Source organism: Dipodomys merriami, unplaced genomic scaffold (genome assembly GCF_024711535.1).
Source record: "Dipodomys merriami isolate MVZ:Mamm:240054 unplaced genomic scaffold, mDipMer1.0.p SCAF_154, whole genome shotgun sequence".
Taxonomy (NCBI): Eukaryota; Metazoa; Chordata; class Mammalia; order Rodentia; family Heteromyidae; genus Dipodomys; species Dipodomys merriami.
Window position 1 is genome coordinate 299,538 of NW_027202871.1, and position 18,129 is coordinate 317,666.

The 18,129-nt window shown below is 50.1% G+C and overlaps 1 protein-coding gene across 6 annotated transcripts; it reads left to right on the forward strand.

The window, feature by feature from the left end:
* Positions 1–441: 441 nt before the first annotated feature.
* On the forward strand, positions 442–13,258 carry B3galnt1 (beta-1,3-N-acetylgalactosaminyltransferase 1 (Globoside blood group)). 6 transcript variants are annotated; one of them, XM_070022837.1, is made up of 4 exons: positions 442–459; positions 2,009–2,092; positions 9,919–10,005; positions 11,244–13,258. In XM_070022837.1, exon 4 carries the CDS (start codon positions 11,269–11,271, stop codon positions 12,262–12,264), a length of 996 nt encoding a protein of 331 aa, XP_069878938.1. In that variant the 5' UTR covers positions 442–459; positions 2,009–2,092; positions 9,919–10,005; positions 11,244–11,268; the 3' UTR covers positions 12,265–13,258. The 6 variants fall into 6 exon arrangements, with proteins under 6 accessions (XP_069878938.1, XP_069878935.1, XP_069878939.1 ...); XM_070022834.1 differs by lacking the exon at positions 442–459 and adding an exon at positions 758–834; XM_070022838.1 differs by lacking the exon at positions 442–459 and adding an exon at positions 758–834 and having other exon boundaries at positions 11,301–13,258.
* Positions 13,259–18,129: the final 4,871 nt, after the last annotated feature.

An 18,129-nucleotide genomic window follows, 5' to 3' on the forward strand; every position in this document is an offset into this window, starting at 1 on the left:
CCTGTGCACGCTGCCGCCCTGAGCTTGTGTGCAACTGCGGCTCCAGGGCCTGAAATCCGCCGCTTCCCCAGCAGCCAGGCGAGATGACGCCAATCCATGGGTGCCCGTGTCCAGGATGGACACCCTAGGCCCGGCCTCGCCCCGCGCATCTCCAGGCCCTGCAGGCCCGGGCGGTACCCCGCACCTGTCCACCCCGCGCGGAAAACCCGCTTCCGCGGGAGGAATGAGCCACCCCATCTCCCTTTTCCTCTCTCGAGTCGCCGGGGGGCGGAGGAAAGCCCCGTGGGCGCCCGAGTTCTGCATGTGCACAGCCGGGGGACCGCGCAGGGATCCTCTGGGGAGACCCAGGCCGCCTTGGATGCTGCGCCCGCGAGGCCCAGGCCGGGGCCGGGGCCGGGGCCGGGGCCGTCGGGGTCGCCTGCAACCAGATGCTGGCAAGGACCGAGCGCACGCGCCCGGGTGAGCGCGCCTGCGTCGGGGGTGAGCGCGCGTGCAGCCGGGCGGCTTGGCCGCGTGCGCCCGGGGGGAGCGCGCGTGGAGCTGGGGTGGCCGCGTGCGCGCGGGGCGGCGTGCGGCGGGGGTGAGCGCGCGTGCGGCGGGGCGGCTTGGCCGCGTGCGCCCGGGGTGAGAACGCGTGGGGTGGGGGGTGGCCGCGTGCGCGCGGGGCGGCGTGCGGCGGGGGTGAGCGCGCTCGCGCGCGTGCGCCCGGGGTGAGCGCGTGCGCGCGGGGCGGCGTGCGGCGGGGGTGAGCGCGTGTGGGGCGGGGGTGGCCGCGTGCGGCGGGGCGGCTTGGCCGCGTGCGCGCGGGCCGGACGATGCGCTCGGCGCGCGGAGGTGAGTGCGGTGGGCGGCGGCCCGAGGCGGCGGGGGCCGGGATCGGGTGGCGGGCGCGGGGCCCGGGTCGAGCCGCTCCCAGCAGCGATGGCGGCTCCCTGTGGGCCTCCGGAGCTCGGCGGTGGGGTCCGGGCCTGGCTGCCTGGCAACGGCCTGGGCCCCGCGTGCGCAGGACGGGACCACGGGCCGGGCGACGTGGGGGCGCAGCCCGACCCCCGCGCGGCCCCCGGCCCGCCGTCCGCATCTGGGGCTCGGGGCGGCAGAGCGATCGAAGCCAGGCTGGGGCGGACGTGGGCCTGGGGAGGCGGCGGGGGTGGGGGGGGAGCGGGGGACGCATTTATGCAGAAATCAGGGTGCCCGGAGCGGCCCTTGTGCCTCGAGGAAGACGTGGGGCCAGGGCTGGGGCCGCACCCGCCTCCCCTCTCCATCACTCTCTCCCTCCCTTCCTTCCTCCGCCTCCCCCCCCCCCCCCCGTGGGTTCGTGCAGGCCTGCATTGGGAGATCCATTGTTTCTCCTGTATTGCAAAGTGCCAGCTTCTCCCTCAGCTACTCCCAGGAAGAAATTGCCCAAGCATGTTGGCCATCCATCGATCCGACCATCCACCTGTCTGTCTATCTATCTCTATGTATGTATCTATGTATGTATGTATGTATCTATCTATCTATCTCTGTCTATCGATCTATCCTTCCATCTATCTTTCTGTTCTCAGAGGGGAGGATACTTTGAGTGTGTAGTGTTCCTCAGTGAGCTAGGGTGTGATTTAACCCTTCCCACTGCACACAAGGCGGGTGGAGATGGTGTACTGAGAAGGGTTGGCTCTTGGAGGAAAGACCACAGAAATAAACCTTAGGCCCGACTAAAAAAGGAAAATATTTAATACTAAAGGAGAAGACTATGATTATTATTATTTTTTTCCTTCTTAGACTGAAGGGTTTATTCCAAATGAATGGCTGCTGGGTAACTGTAGCCCTAAAGACAGTCCATTAGCAAATGCAGATATAATTTCAGAAGTGTTTTGAAGACAGGGAGGCAGAAGAAAGGATTGCGGCCTTTCCAAAAAGGAAGAAGGTCTTGGTTCATAACTTTCTCCTAGAGCAATTTGCCAGACATAGGGCACTAACAGTGTACTGATGTTCTTGTGCTAAGCTAATCTTTTTCTCTTGCATCCTGTAGTTCACAGAAAACCTGTCTGTTTCCATTAAGGCATGGGATACAGAAAACTCAGCTAGTGATTTAATCGCATCGGAAACTCTACAGGCAAGTTTACCTGGGTTTTCATTTTAAATTATCTATATTGTTTAAAAATACCCTTTAGATTTTAGCTTGTTATAGTATTTTTAGTCTGTTTTCCTCAGAGGGTTGGAGGCAGTGCAGGATTGAAACTCCCCTAAACCATCTTGAATGATACCTGTTTTTCTTAAAAATGAACTTATTAAGCCAGGTACCTGTGGCTCACACCTGTCATCCTAGCTACTTAGGAGGTTGAGATCGGAGGATCACAGTTCAAAGCCAGCCCGGGCAGGAAAGTCCGAGAGACTCTTATCTCCAATAAACCACCAGAAAACCAGATGTGGCGCTGTGGCTCAAGTGGTAGAGTGCTTGCCTTGAGCTGAAGAGGTGAGGGACGGCATCCAGGCCCAGAGTTCAAACCCCATGACGACCACCACCACCAACAAAAACTTACTATTGAAATACTATCCATAAAACGTAACCACACAAACTTTATGAGGAAGGTCATAGCCAACTTCCAATTCAGAGTCAACCCTCATCCCCTGAGAAAGTGCTCTGTTGGGTAAGAAAGTGCTCTGTTGGGTGCTCTCATGTGCTTCCTCTGGTGGAAGGTTTTTCTCTGCCCTGTGCCAGCCTCCAGCCTCTTTCTGCCCATCATCAGCTGAGACAGGCAGAATCTCACATTAGGAAATGCCTTCATCCCTCTCACAACTATGTTTTGTCCAGGTGCAGTGCACTCTCTGTTCCAGCTTTAGTAGCTGTAGGTAGGTCACGGTTGGCACAAAGCCACACCGCACAGCCTCCTGGGTGAGCTCAGCCCATGAGGTCAATCAGAATGCCCTTCAATGACCTTGATGGACAGGTGCATCCTAAAGTTGCCATTCTGCGGGCTTCCTAAGCAGCACCCCAAGAGTTGTAGGATGAAAGGCGTGTGTGCTCCAACCTCTGACAGAAAGGGATAAAACCCAGAAAACTAGAGCAGATCTGTTTCCCATACCATGTCTTTCTGACTGTGAACAAAGATAGTTAACGAGGAAGCCGAGGCCTTTTGCTCTTCCATTCCATCCACGGTACACGCAGCCCTGCCTGCCCTTCAGCTGCCATTTTATAGAAGGACTGTGAACCCAGTTGGGTGAGGCTTCTGGTTGAGTAGCACAGCCTTGTGGGTCAGGAGGTAACAAAGAAGAGAGATCTTTGGAGAGGTTATACATGTCCCAAGATAATGGCGTTTCAAGCGATCGGAAGAAGCATTTCCAGACTGGAACAGGTTTTTGGCATACGGTCTTCTCTTTGTGTCTATAGGTTCTCTATGCACAGATTCAACCAATCATAGCCTCAGAGTAGTCAAAAAACATTACATCTGTAGTAAAAATGAATGGGCTTTTTCTTGCGGATCTTCCCTAGACTCCATAGGATAACAACAATTTCCATGGCGCTCCCGTTGTCGTAGGTATTGGAAGTAGTGTAAAGATGACGAAGAGTATAGAGGAAAGTGTTTGTTGATTCCAAACCTGTGAGGTACAGGGGATCTGTACCTTTCGAAGAACACAAAGGCCCCACGTGTTCCCTACTGTTAGGAAAACAGAGGCAAGCAGGAAAAGAATAGAGCAAAGAATAGAACGGACTCCATTCTCCATAGGCTAGGATTGTTTATTGCCAGTGAGGGGCACAGACCTTCTCAGGGGTACCGGGGTTGTGCAAGGGGCTGGATTTGGGTCCCAATTCTATGGGTATTAACAGGGAAACAAAGGAGTGGGGGGTGGGGGTTAGGGATGGGCACTTAGGGTTAGGTCCAGAGTGGAATGTGGGGGGGGGGGCCTTTGGCTGAGCCCTCCCAGGTCACCCGTGGCCTGCCTGCGGGCAGGTAGGTGAGCATACCTGTTTTGCTTGACCTAGGGGAATAAGGCGTGTTCCGTCTTTAGATACATAAAAAGATCCAGCCCCGAGGGGAGAGGGAAATCCTTCCACTACTGACTGCAGCCCTGTTTTCTACAGAGGTAGAAATGGGATGCTGAGATAGAGTCCGCATAGTCTCCAAAGAAAATATTTGCCCCTTGGCCTTCTATGCAAAAGAAAAATTTTGCCCATACCTGGGCTAAAATACAGATTTCTGCCAAACACCCAAACATCCTGAACAGGATTCTTGAATAAAATGCACCATCCCTATGAAAATATTTCTTCCCAGCATGGTAGTGACGATTCAAGGGATGGCTTGGGTCTGCTTCAATTAAAGACTTTGATTTGGAATTTTAAAAAAATGTATATGTACATATATATCAGCCCAGCATTGGTGGCTCACACTTGTATTTTAGGTTTTTAAAAAGGTAGCCGAGTAAAGACTGCACCATGCACGTGGTATTCAGGTAAGGGGTAGGTTTATTCATCGTTCAGGCTGGCACCAGGCCATCTTGGTCCTCCACGCGGTGGGGAAAGGCCTGGGAGAGAGCTGGGAAAGAGAGAGAGCTGGGGAAAAGAGCTAAGAGAGAGCTAGAAAAAAGAGAAAATAGCTAGAAAAGAGTAGAGCTAGAAAAGAGCAGAGAGAGCGTCTGGGCCTGGGCTAGGCCTTATTTAGGGTATGGGCGGAGAAAGGTGTGGCCACAGCAAATTCAGATGTGACCTCAGCGGATGCAGATGTGACTTCTTCCAGGTGTCCCAGTTGCCTAGGTAACACAGGTACTGGGTGGAGACTTTGCTGTGAGGAGGGTGGAGTCTGCTAGCCATCCAGGAGCAGACCTTACACTGTAATCCTAGCTACTCAGGAGGCTGAGATATGAGGATTGTGGTTCAAAGCCAGCCTGGGCAGGAAAGTCTGTGAGACTCTTTTCTCCAATTAACCACCAGAAAACCAGAAATGTGGCTGTGGCTCAAGTGGTAGAGCGCTAGCCTTGAGCTGAAGAGCTGAGGGACAGCACCCAGGCCCAGAGTTCAAGCCCACGACTGGCAAATATATATATCTAAAGTGCTCTTTCATAGTATTAAAGAATTGCTTCACACTGACACAAACCCTCAACTCTATAGTCTTCACCATCCCTGAGTACCTACTCATTCAGAGAGAGTTGAGAAGTGCTGGATGTGCAGTTCTCCCCTTCATGTTCTCCATGAGGGCTTCACTGTTGGGGTCAATGAACATTTGCCTGGTGGACAAGAGTGGACAAGGTCTGGAATGTTCCTCATTTAAAACAGTGATGGATTGAAGTGTTACTAGAGCAGTTTCCCCAGCCCTTCTCAGGGTGGACAAAACTGTCACAAGCCTGGGGTTTGTACTTGGCTCTGGTTCCCTCTCTCTTCCCCCTTCCCCTCCCCCTCCACCTCTCTGGTTCTCCCCCCCCCCCCCCCACACCCAACCAGGCCCTCCTGCTGGGGTGTCTCTTGAGGCTTTCCTTCCTTTCTAACCTGCCGAGGTGTGTCCCCATTCCTCTGGCCTTCTCTTCCTGCCCCGCCCCAGAAGGTCCGGAGGCTGTGGTTGAGGTTTGAGGTACTGCCCCTGGCCGGCCCAAGAGGAGGAGACGCAGCTGGAAGTGGAGTTCCTTTCAGAGTGCTAGCTCCTGTGGGTTGCACAGGGCTCTGAAAAACAGCATTGGGAGAAACATCTGTTTTGTGGTGCTGCTAGGGAAGTGTGCTTTGTGAGCTGCCACGGAAGGGCCTGGACACTCGGGGACCCCAGAACCCACTTTGACTAAAAAAAAAAAAAAAGAGAGAAAGGGCAAGAGTTCATGCCCTGGCCGGCTGGCAAGGTAAGAGCGGGCTCTTGGGTGGTGGTGGAGGTTGGGTACAGGTGAGGACAGCACATTTCATCTAGATTTTCCTTCTTGGGTTTTCTTGCTTGTCATTGCTCTTCCCCCCCCCCCCCCCCTTCAACTCAAATAACTCTGCCTCGGCCCAACGCCCGAGTGTGTAAACTTTTAACAGTCCTTCCACAGGGAGTGTTCCCTATAAAGAAGCGTTTGGAGAACAACAGGTAATGGAATACCTTGAGACCTGCTGGGGCAAGCGTGGCAGTGGGAGGCTAGGTGCCTGCCGGAACAGTAGTGTGAGAAGGTGCTTGTAGGCACAGACTGCTGAAAATGAGCAGTGTGTTCTCTCTGGAGAACGAATACTTCAGATCCCTCTGGGGCTTGAACTCAGGGCTTGCACCCTCTTGCTTGGCTTTTTTTTTTTTTCCCTCAAGGGAAAGTGGAGCCAAGCTCCACCTTCAGTTTTTTGCGGGTTAATTGGTGGTAAGTGTCTCACAGACTTTCCTGTCTGGACTGGTTTTGAACTGCAATCATCAGGTCTCAGCCACCTGAGTAGCTAGGATTACAGGTATGACCCACAGTTAGCTTTCAGATTCATTCTTAAAAGGTGAATACTTTTTTAACCCGGGCGCCAGTGGCTCACGCCTGTAATCCTAGCTACTTAGGAGGCTGAGATCTGAGGATCACAGTTTGAAGCTAGCCAGGCAGAATAGTCAGTGAGACTCTTATCTCCAGTAAACTACTGTGAAAAAGCCGGAAGTGGTACCTGTGGCTCAAGTGGTAGAGCACTAGCCTTGAGGAAAAGAAGCTCAGGGATAGAGCCCAGGCCCTGAGTTCAATTTCCAGGACTGATCAAAAAAACAAAAAACTAAAAAGATGAATTTTTATTTATTTATTTATTTATTTATTGTCGGTAGTGGGGCTTGGATGCTGTCCCTGTGCTCTTCAGCTCAAGGGGAGCGCTCTACCGCTTGAGCCACAGCGCCACTTCCGGTTTTCTAGTGGTTTATTGGAGATAAGAGTCTCAAGGGGGACTGGGAAGGTGGCTCAATGGTAGAGTGCTTGCCTTGCATGCATGAGGCCCTGGGTTCAATTCCTCAGCACCACATAAGCAAAGAAAAAAGCCGGAAGTGTCACTGTGGCTCAAGTGGTAGAGTGCTGGCCTTGAGCTGAAGAGCTGAGGGACAGCGCCCAGGCCCAGAGTTAATGCCCCACGACCAGACCTCCCCCCACCCCCCCCCCCCAAAAAAAAAGTCTCACAGACTTTCCTGCCCGGGCTGGCTTTGAACTGCTATCCTCAGATCTGAGCCTCCTGAGTAGCTAGGATTACAGGCGTGAGCCACCGCGCCCGGCCAAGATGAATATTTTTAAAAAATCTTTTACCCAGAGGAAACCTGGCTGTGATTCATCAGCTAGTTGTGAAACCAGATAGCAGGTATTGCCTTCCATCATTCTGAAGCACCATTCTGTGCCCAGTTCTCCTCTGCGGCCCATCCTATTGTCTAAGGCTTCCTTTGGCTGGGAGGAACCCCACTGAAAACAGGGTAAGGCAGAGGCCTCCCACACCCACTGCTTTTGTATCCAAGAGTTGACTTGCATTTACAGGACCTTAGTGGCTTACTCGGGATTATTTAGGATATACATTCATGAACATTAACTCCATTGGGGTGGAGGTGGGGGGGGTGATTGAGGATTCCTAGGGGGCTGCAGGCTGCTCTGCACCTCTAAGGCCCGGGGTGCCACATTCGGGGCTCCGTGGCCAGAGCCACTTGGTAAGATTGAGTCATCGCACAAATGGAAATAGGAGGAAAGTACCTTCTGGGCAGGGACCACGCCAGGGCTGCCACTGAAATCGCTGAGGAAGCTCTTCAAGTCAAGCCTTCGTTTGCATTCATAGGTCAAGCACTTTGCATTCTTTTTTTTGGGGTCCGGTCGTGGGGCCTGAACTCTGGGCCTGGGCGCTGTCCCTCAGCTCTTCAGCTCAAGGCTAGCAGTCTACCACTTGAGCCACGGCACCACTTCCGGCTTTTTTCTTTTTGCTTATGTGGTGCTGAGGAATCGAACCCAGGGCTTCAGGCATGCAAGGCAAGCGGTCTACCACTGAGCCACCTTCCCAGCCCGCACTTTGCATTCTTAAGCAATGTTAAGTTTAAACAGAGCCGTTCATGTAGTCAGTAATGTCTCAGTCTCTGTGTATGTTCAGCTGCGCTCAGCAAAGGAAAGACACATGGTTCTTAAATAAAGTAGTAGCCAGGTGCCACACATATCCACTCATGTATTGGAAAAAGTTTATGCATTTTTAAAAAACTCTGCTGTAGTTGCTAGAAATGCCTAATGTGTGACTTTTCACAGTTCAAGTCGTGCCCCTGAGGGAAAAAAAGTTCAGCCTGGAGCTAGTAGTTTAGACCTGTAATCCTAGAGACTCAGGAGCCAGCCTGGGTCGGAAAGTCCGTGAGCCTCTTTATTTCCAGTTAACTAGTAGAAAGCTGATAGTGGAAGTGTGGCTTAAGTGGTAATCTTGAGTGAAAAAACCAAGTGAGAGTATGAGGCCGAGTTCAAACCCCAGCACTGGCATACACAGTCATGCTGGTCTCAGTGGAGCACACTTGTGACCCCTGCTCGGGAGGCTGTGATCCAAAGGATGTTTCAAAGCCAGCTGGGGCAGAAAGGTTTATGAGACTGCATCTCCACATACAGCCAGGAAAAAGCTGGGCTGAAGGCATGACTTACATGGTAAAGCATCAGCTTAGCAAGCACACTGCATGAGCAGGTGGCCCTGAGTTCAACAACACAGTACCTCTTGAAACAAGTGTTCTAAAAGGTTCTCTCCCATAATTCTGATCTGGTAAATGACTTCTGAGTTGGCCAGAATGAGAAATATGGGAAAGCTCATTCATTACCACCAAAAAAAAAAGGGTTTACAAAAATTAACCTTGTCGGTGCTGGGAAGGTGGCTCAGTGGTAGAGCGCTTGCCTTGCATGCATGAGGCCCTGGGTTTCGATTCCTCAGCACCACATAAGCAAAAAGAAAAAAGCTGGAAGTGGTGCTGTGGCTCAAGTGGTAGAGCACTAGCCTTGAGCTGAAGAGCTGAGGGACAACGCCCAGGCCCAGAGTTTAGGCTCCACGACTAGACCCCCCCCAAAAAAAATAAATAAAAAATAAATAAAATTAACCTTGTCATCTTGAAGCTTTTACTGTTTGGGGGGCTTTTTGTGCTTACTAATTTTTCTCTAGTGAATATATGTAAAAATTTGCAATTAGAAAAGGTTTCATATATTTTAAAAGAGTTAAATTAGCTTTCCTTCTGCAGAAACTATTCAACCTTGGTTCAGCCCAGGAAGGAATTACTTTGGTTTAAAAAAACTGTACCGTAGCTGGGCGCTGGTGGCTCACACCTGTCATCCTAGCTACTTTAGGAGGCAGAGCTCTGAGGATTGAGGTTCAAAGCCAGCCGGAGCAGGAAAGCCCATGAGACTCCTATCTCCAATAAACCACTCAGAAAACTGAAAGTGGTGCTGAATTGCTGAGGGACAGTGTTCAGGCCCAAAGTTCAAGCCCCATGACCGACAAAAAAAAAAAAAAATTGTGCCATTACAGTTTGGGCTTTTTGTTTGTGTTTATTTTGCTGGATCCTTTCCATGTGAACCACTGTCTCCTCATTTCATTTATTTTCTAGTGTCTTAGCATGCATGATTAGTTGTTATTGTGGGTAACTCAGGCTCTGAGCATGTGCGTGGTTAGGATTTGGTCCTGCTTTACTGCTTGTGTCAGGGTTTACTGGTCATAGAAATTGAAATCCAAATCTCAAGGTCCTGGATAAAAAGCCACAGCACCACTTACAGCTTTTTCTGAGTAGTTTATTGGAGATAGGAATCTCATAGACTTTACTGCCTGGGTTGACATCTCACTATGATCTTCAGATCTCAGCCTCCTGATTACAGGGTTTTACAGGCATGAGTCACCAACACCCTGTCGGATTCTTCTTTTAGTGAGTACTCCTTTGTCCCTTTTAAATGTCATTCATTTAAAACATCTGACATTAAAATTAATAATAGCAGCCTTCTTTCTGTCATTTTTTGATGTTTCTCAGTTTTAAACACTGAGTCCTGTTGTTTCAGAAATCACAAGCATTGTGTTCAACTGTCACACACTGCCTCTTGTTCACTGCGTGAAACCGAAGGTCTCACTGAGAACAACTCAAGAAGGTAAGAAAAGAGACAGGTTTATGACTTCAGTGTGTACTTTTCTTCAGGTAACAATAATTCATCAAACTTACTGTCAGGGCACTGGTGGCTCACACCTGTAAACCTAGCTACATAGGAGTCTGAGAGTTGAGAATCACAGTTCAAAGCATCCTGAACAGGAGAGTCTATAAGACTCTTAACAGCAAAAAGTCAGAAGTGGATGTCTGGCTCAAGTGGGAGAGCACCAGCCTTGGGGGTAAAAAGCTAAGGGATAGTGCCTAGGCCCTGAGTTCAAGCCCCGATACTGAGTAGCCAGAGAAATATGGAAGCTCAGTACCAAGGATGACCTTTAACTAAAGCACTGGTCACCCAGACTAGGAGTTGCGTTCACCCAGTGGGTTCCAAAAAAGGAGGACACTAAAATATGTGTCTACTGTGGACATCTAACTCTCAAGAGAAAGCCATTGAGCCAGGTGCTGGTGGCTCACACCTGTAATCCTAGCTATTCAAGAGGCTGAGATCTGAGGATCACAGTTCAAAGCCAGCCCGGGCAGGAAAGTCCATGAGATTCTTATCTCCAGTAAACCACTAGAAAACTGGAAGTGGTACTGTGGCTCAAGCGGTAGAGCGCTCACCTTGAGCTGAAGAGCGCAGGGACAGCACCCAAGCCCAAGTTTAAGCCCTACGACCAACCCCCCAAAAAAGAGACAGCCATTGGATTTATGTTTCAAAGATGTGCCCTGCAGTTGAACTGTCCACTTTTGTCTCCCACCAATGTTGTCAACATAAATGATTATTTCTCTTACTCTAGACCTGCTAGTCAGATCACACAGCCCAGAAAGATGCTGATTTCTTTGCACCCATTGCATTAAATCCTTCACTTCTTTTTTTCCCCCCATAGTCGCAGACAAGAATATCACAAATGGGCTTGATTGACTTTTTAAGCCCACCATTATCCCTTTCTGTCCTTCAAGGCATCTAGGAGAAAACATTCTGTAATGAACAATTACTTGTACAGCATAAATGAAAGGTAATGCTCTAGTCCTGACCTCCGTATTAAAAGCTACAAGGGATCTTTGGCATTGGTGTCCTTTGGCTGTGGTTCGGGGAGGGTACGTAGGATCCTATCAGGAGGTTTGGTTTGGGTTTAGCATTCTTGTTCTCCTAGGGTTCGTTCTCCTTGATAACCAGATGTCCACTGGACACGTATTTGAGGATGCAAGGCAGAATCCTAACCCTGTCTTTGACAAACCTCCCAGAACCCGGGCTTCCTGGCTGCTGTACATGGCCCCAGCTCTCCTTCCTGCCCTCCCCAGCAGGATGTCTCTGAGATCGCTCAAATGGAGCCTCCTGCTGCTGTCGCTGCTGAGCTTCCTGGTGATGTGGTACCTCAGCCTGCCCCACTACAATGTGATCGAGCGTGTGAACTGGATGTACTTCTACGAGTATGAGCCGCTCTACCGGCAGGACTTCCGCTTCACCCTTCGTGAGCACTCCAACTGCTCTCATCAGAGCCCGTTCCTGGTCATCCTGGTGACCTCTCACCCCGCAGACGTGAAGGCCAGACAGGCCATCCGGGTCACGTGGGGTGAGAAGAAGTCCTGGTGGGGTCATGAGGTGCTTACGTTCTTCCTGTTAGGTCAGCAGGCCGAAAAGGAAGACAAAATGTTCACGCTGTCCCTAGAGGATGAACACCTGCTCTACGGCGACATAATCCGGCAGGACTTCGTAGATACCTATAATAACCTGACGTTGAAAACCATCATGGCGTTCAGGTGGGTCACCGAGTTCTGCCCCACCGCCAGGTACGTCATGAAGACCGACACCGATGTGTTCATCAACACTGGCAATTTGGTGAAGTATCTCTTGAACTTGAACCAATCAGAGAAGTTCTTCACTGGCTATCCTCTGATCGACAATTACTCCTACAGGGGGTTTTACCAGAAGGCCCACATTTCATACCAGGAGTATCCGTTCAAGGTGTTCCCACCCTACTGCAGCGGGCTGGGTTACATAATGTCTAGGGATCTGGTGCCCCGGATCTACGAAATGATGAGCCACGTCAAACCCATCAAGTTTGAAGACGTGTACGTCGGCATCTGTTTGAATCTGCTGAAGGTGGACATTCACATTCCAGAAGACACAAATCTCTTCTTTCTGTACAGAATCCACTTGGATGTCTGTCAGCTCAGACGCGTGATCGCCGCCCACGGCTTCTCTTCCAAAGAAATCATCACGTTCTGGCAGGTGATGCTAAGGAACACCACGTGCCATTACTAATGGCCCTCGCCCCCAAGCCTAGAGGGCAGGATGTTTTGTCCTGGGAAGGGGTCAGGTTGGCGCCCCGTCCAGCTCAAGGGCAGGTCCAAGGCTGGCCTGGGCTGAGCTGAAACTCCTGATGAGGCAGTGGACCAGATGCTGGATGGCTCCCCTATATTGTGATGTGTTTGGACGCAGACCCGAGTTAGTCCTTTGCAGATAACAGTCGGAGGACTTCAGCACCTTCTAAAGCAATCAGAGGTTTTTGACGACCAAAGTAATAGGACCAAACAATCTGACCACATTTTTCCAGAGACTGTAATTTCTTAAAACTCTTCCTGAGCAGCAGGTTCACTAGTCCGTAACAACAAAGCTGTGTGGGGCTGTGTTTATTAAACATTAATGTGTATCTTACATGAATTATTATATAATGTGGATATTATATATAGTTCTGTGTGAAAAACTTGATTGGCGTTAGACTGAACACAACATTTGTCAATTTTGGGTCATTCAGGAAGTACTTGAAGATGTTGCAGTATTTCTACGTTACCTATTATTATTTAGTGTTACTTCGAACATTCGGGGTATTTTAAGTGTTACGGTGATTTCAGTGCTGTACAAACAGAATAGTGCATTATGTGTTCCCATCTGAACTCTGTTCTAGTTGCTTTGCCAGTCTATTGATTTCCAGCCATCCTGTGGATGTGCAATCCGGTCCCATTAGCTTTGTTTCACATTGAACTGTGGTAGTAATAGAGAAGGATTAAAGTGAGACAATATGAGTTATTGTCCTCTTTCTATAACCGCCGTTCCTAGTGTTGTTAGATGTTACTGCACCTGTCTCATTTTCCCACCTAGAACTTGGAATAATGTAGAATTCCACGCAGTATATTTCCTTTGGGAAAGGACTCTGAAGGTACAAAAGGCCAGGATGTTTGGAAAAGAGTGTCATGATCCAGTGTTTGAAGATCCAAGCTGCGCTGTAGATTTACCTTGTGCAATCTGTGTGTGTAAAGAGAGGGAAGGAGGGGGAAAAAATGGGGAGGGAGAGTGTGAAAAGGGGAGGGAGGGAGGGTAAAGGGGGAGGGAGGGAAAAAGGAGGAAGGGAAAGCCGCTGTCATTACCAGTTTTGTTATCAAGATGAAAAGCCTGAGGGGTAGTCTAAAGGCCAAATGAAGTCTCACATGCTTTACAGAAGGGTTTCACCTATCTGTCCTTTGTTGGTCTCCTGCTGGTAAGCAGGTATCCTTGTCTTACTCCCGGAATTCTGCTACTTGTTGTTGATGTGGGGCAAATAATTCCCTTTCTCATAATGGGGTGAGAGCAAGTGACCAAATTCTTGGCAAGAAGTCTTGAGAGTATATAGGCAGCTCATAGGTTTATATCTCTGTGGAACCGCACCGTAAATTCAATTCAAATGATCACAGTATCTCTGTAACAAGGCTGTTTCTATTTCCCCAAGATCAATGGAATGAAATACTCCGTCCCCTGCTGCTGTCCCTGTCCACACAGAAGTCAAGTTCCTCATGATTCACAGCGGTGGCAATGAGGATTAGGTTTGGTTAGTTTTGCAGAAGATGATGTTGATATTCCTGAAGTTGACTCCAGAGGTTTGTTTCGTTTTTTTTTTTTTTTTTTTTTTTTAGCACTGGGGATTGGATCCAGAACCTCATGCGTGCCAGACCAGCACTGCACTACTTGAATCACAGTGCCGGCTCACAGAGGGCTTGTCTGGTTTGGGCTGTAGTGGCCTTATGCTTGCAAGCGGCCCCCTACTACTTGGGCCGTGCCTCCAGCTCTGGATTTCCAAGGAGAACTTTCCCTCAGGGAACAGCCAGGAAAGCCATATCCAGAGTTGAAAAGATTCCTCCTTCCAAACCAATGAAGCCTTCTTAAGAGTCCTGAGAAGCAGTTCTGAAGAACATTTCAGTCCCATGTTTTTGCTTCTAGCTACATTTCCCTTTGGCTTCCAGGAGGTGTAAGTTGATGTTGTTAATGTGACCACCTCTGGCAGTTAGCCAAATGAAGAGTTTAATTCTGGAACCTATTCTCAGGCTAGGCCATCCCGCAGCCCAGCTGTTACACGGACTGACACACTCCCTGCCTCCCTCTTCATGCAGATTTGCACACTCCCTGCCTCCCTCTTCATGTAGATTTGCACACTCCCTGCCTCCCTCTTCATGTAGATTTGCACACTCCCTGCCTCCCTGGCCATGCAGATTTACACACTCGCTGCCTGCCTTGCCGTGCTTGTCTGTAGTCACCGCATTTATGGCCCCCAGCAGGTCACATTGCAGGAGCTCTCAGGTCCTAGAAGCTGGGGGACAGCCACGTGTCTTGCCACTGGCTGTCTGTTCCCTGCTCCTGTGTCTTCTCATTCCAGAGCACTGGCCGACAGGCAGCCCATCTGGAACAGATGGAAAGGGTAAAAAACAGCTAGTGGAAATACTATGCCATGTCATATACCTCCCCTGGTCCAAACAAACCCCACACCAAGCAGGGTGTCGTGGGAGTGGAGAACCAGAATCCTCACAGGAAGTACCTGCACCACATCCCGCAGCGTCGGGAAGGTCCCGTTTTCCTACAGAAATGAATAGATCGGTAGGTACAGGGCTCTCTCCGCTGCACCTGCTCTGTGGAAGGGAGATGGGACTTGGGCCTGTGCTTCTGGTATGGTTGGAAAGGTAAATGTTCTTCCCAAAGGTCTGTGTGCCAAAAAGTCACCAGCTTGTGGCACTACTGGGAGGTGATGGAACCTTCTGGAAGTGGGGCCTCGAGGAGGATAGTGGAACCTGAGCCCCTCCCTCGCTGCTTCCTGGCTGCCATGAGGTGGACAGTTTCCTCCACCATACTTTTCCATCATGAAGGGCAGGGCACCCAGAAACAGACAAACCACATACTGAACCCTCTGAAATTGTGAGCCAATGGCTCCTTTCCTCCTTTTAAGTTCCTTATCTCAAAGACTTTCTCACAGAGATGGGAAACAGTGACACAGGTTCTAGGACTGGCTTACGTAGAACAGAGTTTTGGTTTGGGGGCCTCCTCAGAACAGCTCTTCATGCTTTTCCTGCCTTCACCTAAATGGCGGCTGTCCTGGCTGTGTCCTAACGATTCCCAGTTGTGCAGCAGCCAGGCCTGAGCTGTGTGACAGAACCACTTGTGGATATGAAGACCTTTGTCCTGGAGTCCAGCAGGCATTTACTGCAGGGTGGAGGGAAGACCAGGAAGAGGCCAGCTCTGAGGAGAGAACAGGTAAACATGGAGAATGCAGCAAGTCCAGGCTGCCATCTTTGGGATTCTGACACCCTTTAAGGCCCTCGGACTTGGTCTTTCTTATGTGAAACCAACTCCTCTGGATTTTTTTATGAGCCAAAGACCAGCCCATTGAGATTCAAGTTCTCCCATCAGCTCCTGATTATCTCACGCTTGGTTAACACAGGACTAGACCTTGAAGGACTCCATCCAAATAAATAGCATATGATATTTGTTAAAAAAAAGTTTCTTTCTCACATGAGCCTAAATTCATTTTCAAAAATTGAGCAATAAATAAGACAACCTGGGTGGTGGTGGGCAGATGCTTCCAAATCCTTCATCCTCTCATCAAAATCCAAATTGTATTGTGGTTTGTAGCCTTACGCTCTGTCCTGCAGGAAGTCTACCTCACTGTGCTCAGGGGATTCAGGGATAGAGAAGTAGCCGTGATGCTGCGGTAGCCATGCCCTGTCTCCTCGTGACCTCTTGTGGCTGTGTCACTTCGCTTTTCACAAATAATGTCCTTGTTGTCTTTCTATAACTGCTTCACAGGGGGAAAATCATGTATTCTGAGCCAACCATGAATAACTATTAGATTCTAGCTCCTCTGACCTGTGTGTTACGCCACCGAAAAGCTCATGTGGCCTTTTATAGCCACTGAACCAAGGCCCTAAATCACTACATGAGCCAGAAATATGTGTGGACATTTGGCTGGAGGGCGTCAGCAGCAGGGAAATCTTTTGTATAGCCTTTACAGGTGCTCACATTCTTAGCCTAGCAATATGGCTGGAGAGCTTTACATAGTAGTCACAAAAGACATAGTCGGATACCGAAGTTGAGAGCAAACTGCTGTTAAAAGGAATGAGATTGCCCAAGGTCATGGCAAGGTCACAGACTGTGCCACAGTCTCCACAGCCACAGTGTTCTACTCTGCTGAGGTGGATCTGTCTTCATTGTAAACGTGGCCTCTTAAGAGCCCCTCAGCTTGCTTCCTTCCAGGGCCCTGCTAATGCAGTAGTTGGGGAACACAACTGGTGGTCTGAGAACTTCCCAGGGCAGCCCCCATGCCAGATCTGACCTTGCCACTCCTAGGTGCTTGCTGGCGCGGTTGTGCCTTGTGGTGGGCTCCAGAGGGCCTCAGGACCGTGAGCAGTCTCCCTCCAACCACCCAGGACCAGGACCACTGGCACCTCCCTTCCACCTCCACCCAGGACCAGGACTACAAGCACCTCCCCTCCACCCCACCCAGGACCAGAACCAGAAGCACCTCCCCTGCACCCTACCCAGGACCACGGGCACCTCCCTTCCACCCCACCCAGGACCAGGACCACAAGCACCTCCCCTCCACCTCCACCCAGGCCCAGGACACAAGCACCTCCCCTCCACCCTACCCAGGACCAGGTCCACAGGCACCTCCCCTCCACCCCACCCAGGACCACAGGGACCTCCCCTCCACCCCACCCAGGAACACGGGGACCTCCCCTCCGCCCCACCCAGGAACATGGGGACCTCCCCTCCAGAGCAGCTGAGCTGCCCGGCACCTCCTGGCCACCAGGGTCAAGAAGAGCCCCAGATGGGCACAGGCGTTGCCCGTTATCTCTTCTCAACCAGAACCGAGTTATTCCTGTTCCCGATGCAGCATGGAGGGCTCCATCTGATGTGTGGTTTCTCACCTGGTTAACGTCCTGTCCCCTGCCTATGAACTGTCTGCTTTCCAGATGACAGCTCAAGCTGACCCTCTCCTCCACCCCACAAAACCCCAACTGCAGAGCTGACCCTCTCCTCCACTACACAGCATCCAACTGCAAAGCAGACACCAGTATGGAAGTCATCTAGCTGAAGGAAAATACAGTCCAGGCGTCAAGTTTAACAACCTTAATGCTTTATTTTTTGCTTTAATCTTGTCATCAAGGGTGATGCTTTTAGCTGTTCATCATGTACACAGGGACGCAGAGTGAGTGCGTGTGTGAAGCCGCTCATCTCTACAGCACTGACTGGCTCAGGACACATACAGGGACCCAGCGACACTCTGGATGGCTGTGCAGGCCGCACATGGGAGCTGCACGCACTGCTCCTTAGCCAGCAACACCACAGACTTGTTTCAGATGCCTCTTAGGGACAAGCATGGAAGAGTAGGAACAGAAACGTTTGAAGAGGTCCCAGAATGAGCTTCTGGAGTTGTATAGATCGCAGATGCTTTTTAAGAACTTACCAGGTTGAGCCAACATTGTGACCTGCTATTTAAACCTGTTTTAATTAGTATGTACCACGTGAATATCCCTAAAATGCCAACAAAATACAGATCCCACTGCCTTTGGATAAACTATCTCTGTGGTCTTTCAAGTAGCAAGAAAATGCTGATTGGAAAAAAAAAGTCTTGTGAAAGTAAGTGTAAATAAAAGCTTATATAGCCAATGTTTCCAAGTTCCATCTATCTTATTAAATATATACTCAATGATGGTATTTTTTTTCTTCGTCTTTACCCTTTTTCTCCCTACCCCATCCTGTCCTACATTCCTTTTTTAATAAGGGGGTTCTTCCTATGGTCATCTCATAAATCACAAATTGATGTTACCTCAATCTGAAGCTCCTTTTATAAGTTCCTATGATTAAAAACACAACAAAAGCTGACTT